Here is a 16,195-nt window from a genome sequence, read left to right on the forward strand (position 1 = left end):
ACACAGCTTGTCAGGCGTGCACATGCTGAGAAGGGGGTGTTCCATGTCTTGGTGAGCTCCTCTTGCATTTCCTTAAAAAATGGTACTGGGGCAGAACATGGCTTGTCACCATACTACCTTGTCCAAATACAGCTATAAAATAATACAGCCAGCCATGACCGCAACGCCTTTACCGACATGTGCTCACAGTGCGTACATGTCAGATCAACGAATGCTGCCTCAGCATGCTGGATGCCCAAGCATGTGACATGGGTATCGTACCTATTGGGGATGAGGGGAAAGTTGCACGCTGAGGTTGACGAATTAGCTGATCTGCGCCATAAGTCACGGGCGACACTAGGGGTGGGCTCAACTCATGGTTCCTAAGAAACGGCAGAAACCACAACAGTGCAAGGCTCAAGTGCGCTTTAAAAAAACAAGTACGCGGCTGGCTCACGTTTTCCACACGAAAAACGAGAAATGTGTGTTTTGACATATGGATGCATGTTTATGGATGTCTATGGGCTAAGCCCCAGATCAGCAGTCACCCTAGAACCGCCCCTGCTTCAATTCCAGCAGGGATCTTCTCTCAAACAGAAACTAGTAAGCTCAGCATGAATGAAATGCCTTGCAGGTTCCGAAGAAAATTAAAGCCAAATAAATGAGCCACTCACTAAGTTCGTTGGCCTTTTGAAATTTAGGATCTGAGATGATAAGTTTCAAGTTCAAACCCTGTCGAGAGACCTAAAACTTTATATTTATATTATTAATTTAATAATTAATTTACTAGGTTGATAAACTAAAACATGTTCTATGTATTGACACTGTATTTTAAATATGTATCAGAGCGTAGAGATGCTTTTTGACCACTTGACTCTAAAGGTTAAGCATATGCAAGAAGAGGTTAAACTACACCCCAAATAGGGTGAAATATGTTTTTTGGTTCACATAGACAAAAATTCAACCACTGTATTTTCATTTTTACAATCACACATTGACCCACTTATTTCTTATTGCCCTTTATCATCTTTTCTCTTCAGAGAAGCTCAAGTCTCTGAATATTTCAGCAATCGTTTTACCACCCAGGGTGGTTGTGGGTAGGAAAGGCAGAGTCACAATCAGTGTAGAAGGCAAGTTGGCAGACAGAGTACAGACGGCTTGGTTCCTAAATGATGTCCCTGTAAAAGACACTTCATACACAGGTATGACACATAAATATTTGTCTGTTTATTGTAGTTTTTGCATGACTAGAGGTAAACTAGTCGAGATCATAATGAGAAAAAAAATACAAATTTCCATATTGCCAGATTTAGCCTCTGGGTAACACCTGATTAATTTAAATGTATATAGAATTTAATATGTTTCTTTATTTTTCAAAACTTAATCTATAAACACACCTATTTTGGTATGCCAATTGTGTGTTGGTCAATCTCAGGTAACTATTTTATTTATTTTGTTACATTTTTATAATGAATGATGGATGATTTATTTTAATAGGACTGGGTTTGTAGCATAGAATTAGCAACTACATGAAATTTAGCTGCATAGTGGGCATGCTAAGGATATTGAGTAAATTCCAATGATTAATGAATTTTGGCGAAAATTTGCGCCGTGTTAACCAATCAGGAGCCTGCTCTAGTACTGATGTGATTATGACATAGCGAGCGGAGGCAGAAATCTGAAACAACAATGGACGACTGCGCCTCTGAAGGATCTGATGGACCCAGACACCGCGCCGAACGAGTCTATGTCTATCTTCAGCCTTCCATAGCACATAATGCGCAGCTACTTTCGCAACAAGACTGGAGCCGCCTGCTAGAAGCCCCTCCCATGACGTGAATTTCACTCGCGAATGAAGCAAATTCCACGCGCGAATGAAGCGAGTAAACTCAAAATGTTCAACCGTCCAACTACAGACGAATAGCACGATTTAGGTGTGAACACTCTATGACATTGTGTCTGCTGCGGCAGGTGTCTCTGTGTGCACTGGAACGTTCTGTCAATTACGTCACGTGAGGTATCGGTCTTTGGTATCGGGGAATTTGTACGAGTACGAGTACATGAGCTTGGTATCAGGCCCGATACCGATACTGGTATCAGTATCGGTGTATCCCTAGATTTTACAATGCTTTCATTTGAGATTGACACTCCCTGTCATAGCTCGATTCAGAGCCGTTGAAAAACAGAGTTGAAACACACTTTGATCTTGCCGCCACATGGTCATGTGGTTCATGGAACTCTCAATAGTTCCAAACTGTCAGTCTGTTTGAATGGGTTTAAGTGGGGGAGACCGTGGAAGCAGCTGTATTTCCAATAGATTTCACTAAATACCAACACAATATATGCACTTTAATAAATGTTGATTACATTTATAATAACAACTTTTTGCGCACATAACTTTATTTTTCATTCGCGTTGCGTTCATTCGCATTTATAATAAGTTCGTCTGAATGGCCAAAAACATCTGTTACCAGCCACAAACAATAGTGGCCTACTGGGAAAACAAGATGTCCAGTCCGCCCTTGATCAGAAAACACCAATGTAAAATTATGTAAAGGCATTCATAAATATGCACTAGTAATTTATCAATAAATAATCAATTATTGCAAGTAAATACAGCACAAAGAATGCTGAAAATAAACAAGATATTTTATTATATAATTGATACAGGAAAAGAGTAGATATTTTGTATTCTTATAATAAGCAGTCATTCAACCACACATACAGACAAGCCATTTCTTTAGGAAAACAATGTTTTGTTCCAAAAACATCCATATATTAAAAAATTAATTTCACAGTGATGTATTTTATCAACTTACCTGCTAATGTGTTTGGGAGTTAGCAGTAATGGGCTTCAATGCAATGATTGGAACTATAGAGCTCTCCATGACATGAGTTACTTTCGCATTCCATTCTTTGTGGACATCTGTGCGGATGCCATCACTCAATGTCTCTGGGTACCATGTCATAAAATATAGTCTCGTTTTTTTTTATATGGATGTCTTCAGAAAAAAGTTGGGGGTATACAGTTTTTAATTATGTTTAAAATTTTACACTTTGAAGTTGCAGAATAGAATGCAATACAATACCATACAATACAATACAATTCAATTCAATTCAATTCAATTCAATTCAATTCAATTCAATTCAATTCAATTCAATTCAATTCAATATATGTAATTTTATTCGGTTTGTGGATGGATAATTTTTCTTTCTGTTGCTGTTATATTCAGTAGAGCATGTGCAAATCAAACCCTTCTGGAGGAGCTTGACATTGGTAACACCAATTTCATTGGTTTAATTTTCAGGGAATGCACATACTTTATATTTAGATGAATGCAAACATAATTTTTTTTTATGTCATCTACAACTGGATCCATTAACTGTTCCAGATGAAATGCATTAAATGCATTTTGTCTGTACTGTTCTCAGAATGTCAAAGGGATGCAGAAAAATAATAATAACAATAAATGCAGATGCAGTAATAACTTAGTTCCAAAAATAGATATGTTGGTGTGCGAGGGGCCTAACTGATGCACGAGCATACAATGCCCAGTTCCGACGTCGGCCGATGTAAAAGTTCCATTGGCACGATGTAGGTCAGAGAGAGTTTGCTTTTTGGGAATATGAGACATTGGCTGAGACATCGGCATTTAATCACAAATAATTCCCCGGCCACTGCTTGGATGACCGCCGCGATAATATAATATATAATGCCAGAAAACTCACCACTTTTCAGCAAAATGTGCAGATTTTTCATACAATATGACATTCTTGTGAATCGTATAGATTCGAAGAGATTTTACCCAGGGGGGTCCTTGGTAATATCTCGGGTGCCATATTTTGAACATTAAATGCATAAATACAGGCCACATCATAGCATCAGGCCTGGCACTTTGTGCATTTGATATTCATCTGAAGTTTCAGTCTCAGAAGCTGTATTTTACAGATGATATTTAAAATGTATTTTAGAGAACGACCAATTTGTTCAACAACACATTTAAATTTTTTCAGGAGCCATGCGGATTACTTTTCTAATTGTTTTGTAATTGATGTTTATTTTATACCATTATGTCTTTAAGTCTTACAACAATCTTGATCTTATGACAGACTTGAAATATGTGTATAGTTGAACAGTTAAATACTGTATTTGTATACAGGAAGATATTGGATGGGTCTTATCTGTAGTAAGTAATTCTAGTGTAGTAAGTAATTCTAGTCACAAGGAACTTGCTAAAATATTCAAAAAGATTTGTTTATGTGTGTTAATGGAAGTAAAATATCAACTGTAGCTCATGATTGTGACCACTAGGACCCACCTACAACCTTTTAAAAGTAAAAGAAATGTGCAAGTGAATTACAGTAATTTGTCTAAAGTAAAGTAAGTACAGTATATTTATAAAGGAAGGTTTTGGAAAATCTCACCCGTGGTAGATTTAGCTTCATTGCCTAGCAACCTACCACAACCACTGGGAAATAAAAAAAACACTAAGGTAAATTATGACCGATTTTTGCAGAATAAAAGTCGAAAATTTAAACTGAACCTGCTACTTCCTGTATGATTGCAGTAGATTGAAGTGATTTTAATAAATGTGTGGTATGATCAATGTTTTAATTGAGTGGATGAAATTGTCCCTTGCAATCTGATACATGTCAGAATCATAGACGGTATTAAACAGGTCAGTACATTCTCAGGTGGCATATTTAAGTAAATGTTTAATGTATGTACACACTGAGTAAATATTATTAAACGTAAGAATGGTAATACTATCTGTGTACGACTATTGCCTTCATAAAACCAAGGCGGGCAGGCTAAACAAATTTTATCGCGCTGAAACAGCAATCGAGATTGAGAATTGGTTTCTTGAGTAAAGGTGGACCAAGGCTTATTTAAATGAGGTGGGGACAGTACCAGTGGTGATGGCGATGTTTATAATGTGTGCAAGTTAAGGCAGTAGAGACGGAGAGATAGCCTGTGGGAGGTGGGAAGAGAACGGGTCAAAGGGACAGGTAGAAGGCCGGGTGAAAAGGAGAATTTTAGAGACATCCGTCTGGGAAAGGGGAGAGAAAGAAGGGATAGCAAGGGGTAAGAGAGATATCAGGGATGCGTTGAGCAGAGAATTGCCTGCTGATCAGTAGCGGTTTTAGGCACGGGGCGAACCGGGCAGTTGCCCGGGGCGGCATTTTTTCATGTCACATGGGGGGCGGCACCAGCAGGAGCAGTAAAAAAAAAACTCTGGGCCGCCTCGAAGCGGATATCTATTATCTATCATTCATTCATTGTGTGGGGAACCGGCAAATTGGCGCCCCTGCACGCTGAGAAGGTGCCGTGTGTGAAGGGGAAAGGTGCACGCAGGGGATAGTTCACCTCTAGGTGTTCAAACCGAACGCGAATAAAGCGTTAAGCGTGAGTGATTTACATGTTGAGTCAATTCAAAGACGCGATGACCTACTTGCGGTGCGATTCGCGCGAATGAGGCGATTGAGCGTTTGAGTGATCCGCGTTGAAAAATCTGAACTTTGGCGAAAATTTGCAGTGCCAATCAGGAGCTTGCTTTAGTTGGGCTGTGATTATTGACATTTACATTTAGTCATTTAGCAGACACTTTTATCCAAAGCGACTTACAAAGAGTTTGAGGAGCAATAAGCGATATGTCATAAAAGAGCAATAGTACATTAGGTGCTTATACAAAGTTTGTTTCAAAAAAAGCTAGACCGCTACCTGTTGAGAGAAGAGAGTTAGTGTACGTGTTTTTATGTTTTTGTCAGGTATTCGCCTAAGAAGTGCGTTATTTGTGTGTGTGTTTAATTTTTATTTATACATTTTCCGGGGGTGGGCGCTCAAAGGTGGTCTCGCCCGGGGTGCAATTCAACGTAGAACCGCCACTGCTGCTGATGGTCTCCACTTTATTAGTAAAGAAGTTGACAATGTCATAAGCAGTCAGCGGAGTATTGGCAGGTGGTTGAGGGAGACAGAGTAGATTGATGAACCAGTTGATGCTGGTTAGATGCAGTTTGCATTTTTGTCTTGAAAGTACTCGGTTTTTGCTGCAGATATATCAGTAGCAAAGGAGTTAAGAAGATGTTGATACTTGGAGAGATCAGCAGGGTCTCTAGACTTGCACCACTTCCTCTTCACGGCCCTTAGCTTGGTCCGATGGTCTCCAGGGAAACGCTCCGTCCCGTACAGGTCTGAGAGAACCGTAACGTGAAACATCACTGTCAAGACAGGATGTTAAGGTTGTACAGAGACTATAGACTTTCCTTAACGTTGAGAGATGAGTAAAGGATTGTGGTGGGAGGGAAGGAAGACACCATGCATTCCAGAGTCCCTACCTTCATCCCCGCTGGCTCCACCAGAATCCATGCAAATCGGACGCATCTAATAGACCTCTGGATGAGGGAGCACTGTCTGTATCATGGCGAACCGGGTTACTTCCGCTCCTCATGTCCTGGACTCCGGGGAAACGCTCCGTCCCGTACAGGGAGAGAACCATAACGTGAAAACATCACCACCTACATTTACATTTATTCATTTGGCTTTTATCCAAAGCGACTTACAAGTAGCTTTTTTTACAGTGGCACATTATTGCAGATGAGGTGCCTTGCTCGAGGGCACTTCAGTCATGACCTGCTGGCACTGAGATTTGAACTGGCAACCTTCTGATCACAAGCCCAACGTTCTAACCACCAGGCCACAGCTGACCACCTCCCTCCCACCCATCCAACTCCTGTCTCCTCATCCCAGTCACCCTTTCCTGGAATGGACACGAGCTATAGCTTCGAGCATTGCTGGACTCTGGAGCAGCTGGGAATTTCATGAATGGTATTTGGGCAAAGGAGAACTCCATAAGGATCGCCTCACTGGATGGGAGTCCCCTAGGACCTGGATATTTTTAACCGTACCACTACCCCCTTGCGTCTTTCAGTTTCCCAACATCAGGAAATTATCAGCTTTCACCTCATCCCCTGTTCCGAGTTCCCCCTTGTACTTGGTTACCCCTGGCTGCACCGTCATAACCCTCACATCGACTGGTCGGTGGGGGCTATCAAGTAGTGGGGCCCTACGTGCCAAGCCACTTGTGTCTTTTCGAGGATGAATCAGGAGTTGGAGAACACCCTCAGATGTATGGTCTCCAACAATTCCTCCATGTGGTCCACTTTTCACATGTCTTTGTTAAGGCCGTTGTCTTTCTCCTCTTGTCCCGGCAGGCAGATCTCCCCCTCTGCCCCGTATCATCAGGGGAAACCGGCTTATACCATCCGCCGGATACTCGACTCCCATCGGGTGCAGCGGTCCTGGCAGTATCTGGTGGATTGGGAGGGTTACGGTGCAGAGGAGCGCTCTTGGGTTCCTGCCAAGGACATTCTGGACCCTGACCTCATTCGTCAGTTCAGGGCCCTCCATCCCGAGAAAGCTGGTGGGAACATCAGCAGCTGTTCCTATAGGGGGGATTCTGTCAGCATTTGACTGGAGTTGTTCCGGATTTTGGACATTAGGGGTCACTATTGCTATCTTTGTCTATCCTTCATTTTAGTCATGATTTTCACCGCCTCATTTGCCCTGTGTGTATTTAAACCCCTAGTTTTCTTTAGTTCTTTGCTCTGTGTTTGAAGGTTAGTACCCTATCTTGGATAGGTTTTTTTAGCATACTTTTGTGGTTATGTTGAGATTTATCTTTTGATACCTTTTCGTTTACCCATTTGAACTATTGGGATTACGTTTTGAGTCTTTTGTTTTCATCCAGTTTTTTCCTGTGGATTTAAATGTGTGGCATTATCTTCATTTTTTGGGGATTATTTTGTCATTGTGGATTAAAAAATGCCAGCTGTTTACGTCTTCAAAACATGCAGCACAATACCAATTTGCCGCACTGATTCCACTTGCAGGCTCACTCTTTTAGATTAAATTAAACTTTATTGTGATTACACATGTACAAGTACAAGTCAACAAAATGTAATTTTGTCTAACCAGAAGTTTGCAGCGGTATTACCTTTGATGGGTTCATACCTTTGATGTTTAAATTCTTCTCATGGTTAATGGTGACCCATTAAAGTATTTCGAAAGCATTAAACATATAACACAAAGTACAAACAAGGGAATATAAAATAGAGTGTATGTAAATAAACAAATAGACTAAAATATAATCAATTAAAGTCTAGCGGCAAGGTTGCATATTGCAACCAACTGCTCACTCCACCCCTCCCTTTCGAAAAACTAAGACGGCTGACAGAACATGGCGAATTATGCAGGGGGACCCGGTGTGTATGTAGAAGAAACGCTTCATTTTGTACTCATGGGAATCGTTGTTCTCTATCTCTCTCTTTCTCTCCTCTCTCCCTCACTTTGTTTTAGGAGAGAAAAAATATGGTCATTTTTGCTCAACAACCTACACTCCTCACAACTCTCATGTGTCTGTAGCATCAGAAAATGGTCCTCTGCTGTCCTCTACTTCCGCAGGATATTACAAGCTACACACTCAGCTGCCACTGCGCTCATCCTCTGGCACAAATAAACAGCTCTTCTCCTCTCTCACCTTTATACCCAATCTGTCCATTCACAAGGGAGCAGTCTTCAAATGCCGGATCACGTATAAGGGCAAAGACAAGACTGTGGCAGAAAGAGTATCTGATAAATTTACTATTCTAGGTCAGATGGTCTCATCAATAATTTCCACTTCATTATATAATAGCTAAAGAAATTATATTTAATTTCAATATAAATTAAACACATTTTATCTGGATTTTTAGCACCACCACAAGTTTCCGAGATCCAGTTCTCAGAACCAAATGGTGACGGAGGTATCACATACTGACAATATACAAATTTAAAAATATATACAAATGCATAATGATAAGGTTGCCACTAACAGACCCTCTGCTCAGGTGTGGTGACAATGACAGCCCAGGCTGCTCGCTTTCATCCAGACATCATCACCTTTCGCTGGTTCTGTCAGGGAGGGGAGCTGTGTCCTGTTTCTGCCCCTACAGCTCTTGCTGCTCCCCGGCCTGATGCTGAAGGTTTCTTTTCGGCAATGAGCCAGTGCAGACTTCCCAAGGCAGAGCTGGAAAGAGGAGAGACCCGGGTGTGGGTCACTGTTCACCACATGGCCTTGAAACGGCCCATCACCCGAGAAACCAGAGGTGAGTGAACTAGCGGTCCTCAACAGATATGCAATGGACTACTGTATCCTAAAAAACAATGCACTTAAAAACTTATTTTTTCAAGCATAACCTAAATGATAAAATTAAAAATTGATACATTTCAAATAATAATATTTGAAAATTAAAATAATATTTCTATTAGGGCTGTCAATTTAACCGGCTAATTCGATTAATTCATTATGATAAAAAATAACTCATTAAAATAATAAACGCATTTAGACCGCCGCTCCATCTATCAGTTTCAAACGATCTCCAAATCCAGCGTTAACATAACATTTATAACTCAAATGCAGCGAACAAACAATGCAGCCGAACATCGTGTACATCGTGCTCTCTCTCTCTCCTGAACACAAGTGAAAGTGACTTGTTTTAATTTAATTTAACATAATTAATCCTCCTCCCGCTCTCCATGGTTTATGCGTGGGCATGCCGCATGCTTTTCTGGTAAATTGTCATCTAAGGGACTAAGAAAAGTTGTTGCATAACGATTTTTCATGTTCGAAAAAAACTTTCCAAAACCTGTATGAACACTGGGGGAGTGTATCGAGCACAGAAATACTGTGTAATAAGTCCAACTCGTTTTATGAAAAGTTGACCATGTTAAGCATGATAAGACAGCACGTTTAACATTGTAAAGAAGTCACGGAGGCTGCCCTCACTCCCCCCGGGAGTAAGGCGTGCATATGCTAACTATCTAGACGACTGACCTATCTTGGCACTCGTGGGATCTGTGGCCTAAGCACAGGAGCCATGTGCCTGGCACCTCGACCGATTGGGCCTACGGGTCAATCAGGGCAAGAGCATGCTCTTCCCTGTCTTGGCACCTCTTTTCCCGGTATGGGACTAGACTCTGTTACCCTACAGCATGCCTCACGACTAGTAAACTAAATAATGAAGCTGTTTTTCCAGCTGAACACTCCATCTTCACAAGCACCAGTGAACCAAACGTTCATATACTGGCACATGGCATTTCGGCAATAATTCACCATTTGTTAAGGACATCTAAGCACAGGAAGTGCATTTTTAAACTGTTTCTCACTGTGTTCATGGGGCTCAGTGTAGAGCACGTTAAATTATTATTAAATATGTTTTATCACAGTTTATGTTGTTGTTTATATGCATTTTCAGGGAGGGGGGCCACCGCTAGGACTCTCGCCTAGGGTCCAAAAGGGCCAGAATTAGATTAATCTCCATGTCATATAATTAAGTAGATAAAAACATTTGAATAGCTTAACAGCCCGAATTCCTCTATAGTATTGTTAAAATGCAGATTTAATCTCAGAATTAAAACTCAGACTTACATTTATTTTTCTTTCCTAGGGTTCATAAAAAAACCCACCATTTCGGAAATTACACCCTCTTCTCTTCCATGCATTATGGAAAGACCCTTGACCCTTGCCTGTGATATAACAGATTTCTACCCTCCTGAAATCTCAGTCAAATGGATGTGTCTAACAGGGTATGTGATTGAGGACGAAGAGGAAAGCAAGGTGGAAATAATGGAAGGAACAGAGCTTTGGGGTCCTTTGCAAATTCTGCCCAGGACATTTCGCGCAAAGGCAATCCTGAAGAATGTGACTAAGACAATAAGGGGATGTGAAATCATGTGCAGAGTATCCCACTGCACACTTCTCAAGCCCATTGAGAGAGTCTGGAAAAATATTGGTAAACTGCCACTCTTTAATCGCAATAGTTAATGTTGAAGAGATTGAAGAAATAAGTATACAATGATTGGTTAGAGAGTTCCTGTACCTTAATGTGACAAGTGATGCCAAGATCAAGGGTTGAAAACTGATCAAATAAGGCATGTTAGGGCAGAAAACAAACAGCACTTACAAATCAATTTCACACTTTTCTTTCTTTCTGTGTTTTGTCTCTAAGTTGTTCCATCCATACCCTCCTCTTTGTCAGTACACTGGGGCAGTGATTGTGTCAGAATATTCTCAATACTACTTGTTGGAGGAAACCCAAAAGCTGAAGTGCTTTGGGCTGCTGGTGGTGCAACTTTCTTCAAACTTTTGTCAAAAGAGACAGAAAAAAATAATAGTGATGGGAAAGTAGAGCTTAAGAGTGTTTGTGCTGTGGTGAAGTCACAGGAAAGTCGCAGAGGAGGACACAAGCACAGTAAGTATGTCATGAAAAGATGAGTATTGGATGGTTTATTGGACAAACAGCCCACACTATAAAAAAATGTTCTGGGGGAAAATACAACCCATTAAAATCAGTTAGATTTTACTTTACTATATTAGTTTGCAAGTTTAATGAATAACAATGGGTGCATTTTATCCACACTCAGTGCTTGAAATGGGAAAAAAAGGTTTCAGTACTCTCTTGTGCACGTCGCCATATGCTAATTATTACCACCCTTGAAAATTTTACATTATTTGGACATTGCTGATAATATATATTTACTAAAAGAACCATTTGCCAAACAACTGATTTAATCATGTTCAATGCAAATTTGACCAAAAAAAATTTCATTTTATTATCTGTGATAATAGTTCTGCAGTCTATTGAAATCTTCTGTTAATTAAATCATATACACTGTCACATTTTATGCCTTATATGCTATAAACTTATATGTTATGTTTTAGGCATGTCAAGTCGAAAACACATTACATTACGTGACAAACCACTTTAGTTTTAAATTAAAAATGTAGTATTTGCAAAATATAAGTAGTTTGCATTTCTGATATCTTACCATTTATAATTTATATATATACTTATATAATTTTCTTTATGTTTGCCTTCTGACATCTTACTACACACACAGTCATAAGCACCTACCTGCAGACTGTCTTTTTCTATTTGATTAGCTGAACGTTGAGTCTTCTTTAGTTTTATTGGCTTAACTGCTGCTTGGCCTCTGTAATTTGATTGGCTGGAATTCTGTAAACCCGCTTGATTGATCAATATGTTGAATTTGGGTAGCCTGCTTCAAAGACATTTTTAAGTAATTAGATACAAGTGAATGAATAAGGTAGAGTTTACCCAATTTCTTTTAGTGTGTCATAGCTCATAAATGTAGACACTTTTTACTCAAAAATATAGGATGTAACAAAGAGAGTGCAAAATTGTTACCTCAATGTTATAGATTAGATTCTAAAGGGTTTTTTACAGTGCAGGCTAAATGTAAACAAAATACTTCTAAGTCCCTGTGAACCGGAAATTTGACGCATTTCAGATTTTAACTATAAGATTATGAGGGCACACAAATTTTAAAAAGAGAATGACCCACATTGATAAACTATTTGCAATAAACGTTGCAATATTTCATGATCAAATATGTATTGTCCATTGTTATTTCACTTGGACTTTAAACTGGTTTTAGTCAAGCTTGTGTCTTTCATGGGAATAGACCAAATATTAAAGGCGCAACATTTTATAATAAAATACAACTGAAATTGCAAATGTGTTGGCTTATTCTACAGAAATCATGCCACCTGTTGTGGACCTTGATGCAGAAAATGAAATGATGAATACATTGATGGGTGAAATGAAATCAATAAAAGAGGATCAACAGCCTGAACAAAAGGAGAGTATACAAAAAAATTATACAGAAGAGGAGATGCAACTGGATTCGGCTTATATTAACAGTGTGAGTCTGACTGGTAAAATACAGGATCTAACTGTGACTGTGGAGATTACCCATCCTGCACTGAGCGTGCCTGTATACCTTACATGGACAGGTAACTGATATGTCCCTTTCACAGCAGTGTTATGTTGTACAATATGATATGTTTGTGTGACGACAGTATCGTCCATCATATGAACAGCTTTTCCTATTTTACATCAACACTTACTTTGTTCAAAGGTGTACTAAATCTGTGTAATGTAATTTACAGTTTTTATTCATTTGCTCCTATCCAAATAATCATACTGGTCTAGGAAAGGGTTTCATTCATATATGTGATTGGTCCTTCCTCTATATAATCTCTCAACTTTATTTTTGCAATTTTCTGATTTTGCAGAGCCTGTTGAAGACACAACCTAATATATTATCAATCTTGTGTCCATTTCCTCAGACCTGACCCACATCTTTATATATACACAGAGTTTATACCTGTGGCGACTCTACAAAACTTCAGTCGCTATTAGATTATTAATGATAATTTTAAATCTAACTTTTTTTATTTTGCCTTGTTGTGCAAGCACTGTCGAGCTTGTGCAGAGGCAGCAGTTTTTGCCAGAGGAGAACTGGAATCCCCTGGTTAGGCACTGTTTGCCTGGCCGGGGGGGCTGCTAGAATTTTATAGTCTTATTTAATTAACACTGCATATAGGAATTTGTGTGTCTGATATTTGACTTCCATAACCTTTTATGTTTTACTTATAGTCAATGTTTTCTTGTACAGCTGCTTTGTAACAATGAAAATTGTAAAAAGCGCTATATAAATAAAGCTGACTTGACTATACTGTACATACAGTTGGTCTACAAAGTCTACACACCCCGGTTAAAATGTGCACGTTTTATTCATGTTAAAAAATTAACTTATATATTAAAGTGAACAATAAGAGTCATTTAGGGGTAAAGATGAAAAGTTACAAATGTACAATAACAAGTTTGCACACCCTTTTATAAAGGGGATTGTGGCAGTGTTAGAAACCAACCAACCACATTCAGACTTAAATATGATTTATACACCCCCCTGTTATTTTCAGAAAAAAAGGCAGACAAAAAAACTTTGGCAGGAAGCGAATTTATTTCCTGAAACTTCAGCAACTACAACGGAACAGAACACAGCATTTCAGAGCATGTGCATGACTTTACGACAACAGTTAACTTTACAACAATAGGCAACAAGAATAACATACTGTACAACCAAACAACCGATCAATTAAAGTCACTGATTAACGCCATAAAAACATATGACTGTTCCTAGAGGATTTTTCAAATCAATTCGGTAACATCCAATTAAAAAAAATTGATTCAAAATATAAATTGGGGCAATTTCATGCTTCGGGGCTGCTTTTCTTCAGCTGGAACTGAGATTTTGATCAGGGTCGATGGAATAATAAATAGCTCCAAATACCTGCCAATTTCGGCCCAAACCCTTAAGGCTTCTGTCAAAACACTTAAATTTATACTTCACCTGAAACTGCTGTGATCAATTTACTCACCTTCGAGTTGTTTCAAATCTGTAAACATTTTGGTTCTGATGAACACAGAGAAAGATATTTGGAAGAATGCTCATAACCAGGTAGAATTGACTACCATAGTAGGAAGAATACAATGGTAGTCAAAAGTGCAGCAGAACTGTTTGCTGTCCTACATTCTTCAAAATGTATTATTTTCTTCAACACAAGTCTTTCCTATGATAGAGTCAATGGGGGGCAAAATCTGTCTGGTTAAAAAGTATTTCTCTGTGTTCTTCAGAATAAAGACATTTATACAGATTTGGAAAAACTCGAAGGTGAGTAAATTATGACAAAAATAAAAATGTATGGGTGAAGTATCACTTAAAGATTAAGAATCGACTTCACTGCACCAGCATCAACTCAACACTGAGCAAAGAACTCAAAATGACAGGGGTATTAAAAAGGCAGCTAAACAAGGTTCAGGTGAAACCAACAAATCAATAATGAGAACATGTGACAAAAAGATACAATGAGGAAAGTAAAGGAACAACAGTCACATAATTCATGACAGGAGAGGGCCCAGTCCGTGTGTTTTAGTTCTTTTATTATTATGTACATTGTCTTTTTGTTAAATATATCTTATTGCACATGAATCTGCTGCCTCACCTACCTTTTGTTACAGTTAGAATGCTTTTTGAACTTAGGCCCTACCCCACAAAGGCTGCACGCTGTGATATTTAGAGGCACTTCAAATAAGTATTAGTTTAGGGGTGTGTACACTACCCCTAATAATGCAACCTGCTTATTGTAAATGTTTTACTTTTGATTCAAAATGATTTCCCCCTTATTGTTGTTCACTTCTATATATCGGTTTCAATTTCACATTTAAGGTGGTACAGGTTCTGACAAGATTAATCTTGATTTCATTTCTTACACGACAAAAACCTGCAATTTTAGCAAGGGTGTGTAGACCTTTTAGATCAATTTTATATACCTAATTTGTTTTATTTAATAACATTTTCTTACTAATTAGTACACAGAAACTAACAAGCACTTTTTAAGTTGTATTTGTCTGTCATCAATGTAATTTAAAATGTGTGTCTGTGAGAAAAATAATGAAATTAACTTTAGCATTATGAATATTTTCATGTACTATGAGTTAAATGTCAAACCTTAACAAAAACAATGCATTAAGCTTGCTTAATCGAAGCAAGCTTAATGCAAGTATTGCGTCAACGTTTCAACTAAATGTCCGTTTCACACGTTAAGCAGTACAGACAGACCAGTGGTCCTTGTGGTTCTAGTTTGGAGTGATAGGATCGTGACAGTCCCGTTTCTTGTGTTTGGAAGCACATGGCAATTGTTTGATTCTTTGTGGCATGTGCTCTCCGGTCCTGCGTCTTAGCCCGCCCCCTTATTTCCATATTCATTCAGGCCCTTCACCTGTTTCCCTTGTTAAACCTTTTGTCTACATCCCCTTCTTGTCCTGTTGCACCTGGTCTGTCTTTAAGTTAAGTTTTACTCAAGTTTTATTTTGTAAAAGTATCTTGAGTTATGTTTTGTCCTCCATGTCAAATAAAATGTTTCTTTGTTGAGAGCTGTGTGCATTTGGGTTCTGTTTCATGCATATCATAAGAGTTTTATGCTAATATTGTGTATGTCTGGGAGAAAAATGATCACACATCAATCACTCGTTCCTATGGCGAGTAAATCCTTTAGTGATTTGTATCATATCCTTCAAAGCAAGATGGCTTTCTATTTATAACTTGTACTACGCGGATCTAAAAGAGTTTGAAACAGGCTGATAAAACAAATCAAAGTAATAGTCTGCATACAATAAGCTTTTTGATGAAGCTTTGGAAAATATTTTGATTTATTTAAAATGATGTAATGCAAAATTGCATTGTTTTACTGTAGTACCCATGCAGCACGGTGCTGTGAGATTGGACAATGGGCATGTGCTGCCATCGTTC

At 38.9% G+C, this 16,195-nt stretch overlaps 1 protein-coding gene across 3 annotated transcripts in view; it reads left to right on the forward strand.

Moving 5' to 3' along the window:
- LOC306905776 (uncharacterized protein) overlaps positions 1–16,195 on the forward strand; it is a 56,262-nt gene that overhangs the window by 34,705 nt on the left and 5,362 nt on the right. Inside the window, exons 6-13 of one of the 3 annotated variants that reach the window (XM_079476666.1) lie at positions 1,020–1,181; positions 8,336–8,629; positions 8,731–8,781; positions 8,866–9,123; positions 10,465–10,809; positions 11,026–11,268; positions 12,576–12,833; positions 13,116–15,819. In XM_079476666.1, coding sequence (XP_079332792.1) covers positions 1,020–1,181; positions 8,336–8,629; positions 8,731–8,781; positions 8,866–9,123; positions 10,465–10,809; positions 11,026–11,268; positions 12,576–12,833; positions 13,116–13,138 — 1,634 coding nt within the window. In that variant the 3' untranslated portion in view covers positions 13,139–15,819. Of the gene's footprint in view, positions 1–1,019; positions 1,182–8,335; positions 8,630–8,730; positions 8,782–8,865; positions 9,124–10,464; positions 10,810–11,025; positions 11,269–12,575; positions 12,834–13,115; positions 15,820–16,195 lie in introns of those variants that run through there. The other 2 variants (XM_079476664.1, XM_079476665.1) reach the window with 2 other exon arrangements.

This window comes from Barbatula barbatula (genome assembly GCF_947034865.1).
Source record: "Barbatula barbatula genome assembly, chromosome: 16".
Taxonomy (NCBI): domain Eukaryota; kingdom Metazoa; phylum Chordata; class Actinopteri; order Cypriniformes; family Nemacheilidae; genus Barbatula; species Barbatula barbatula.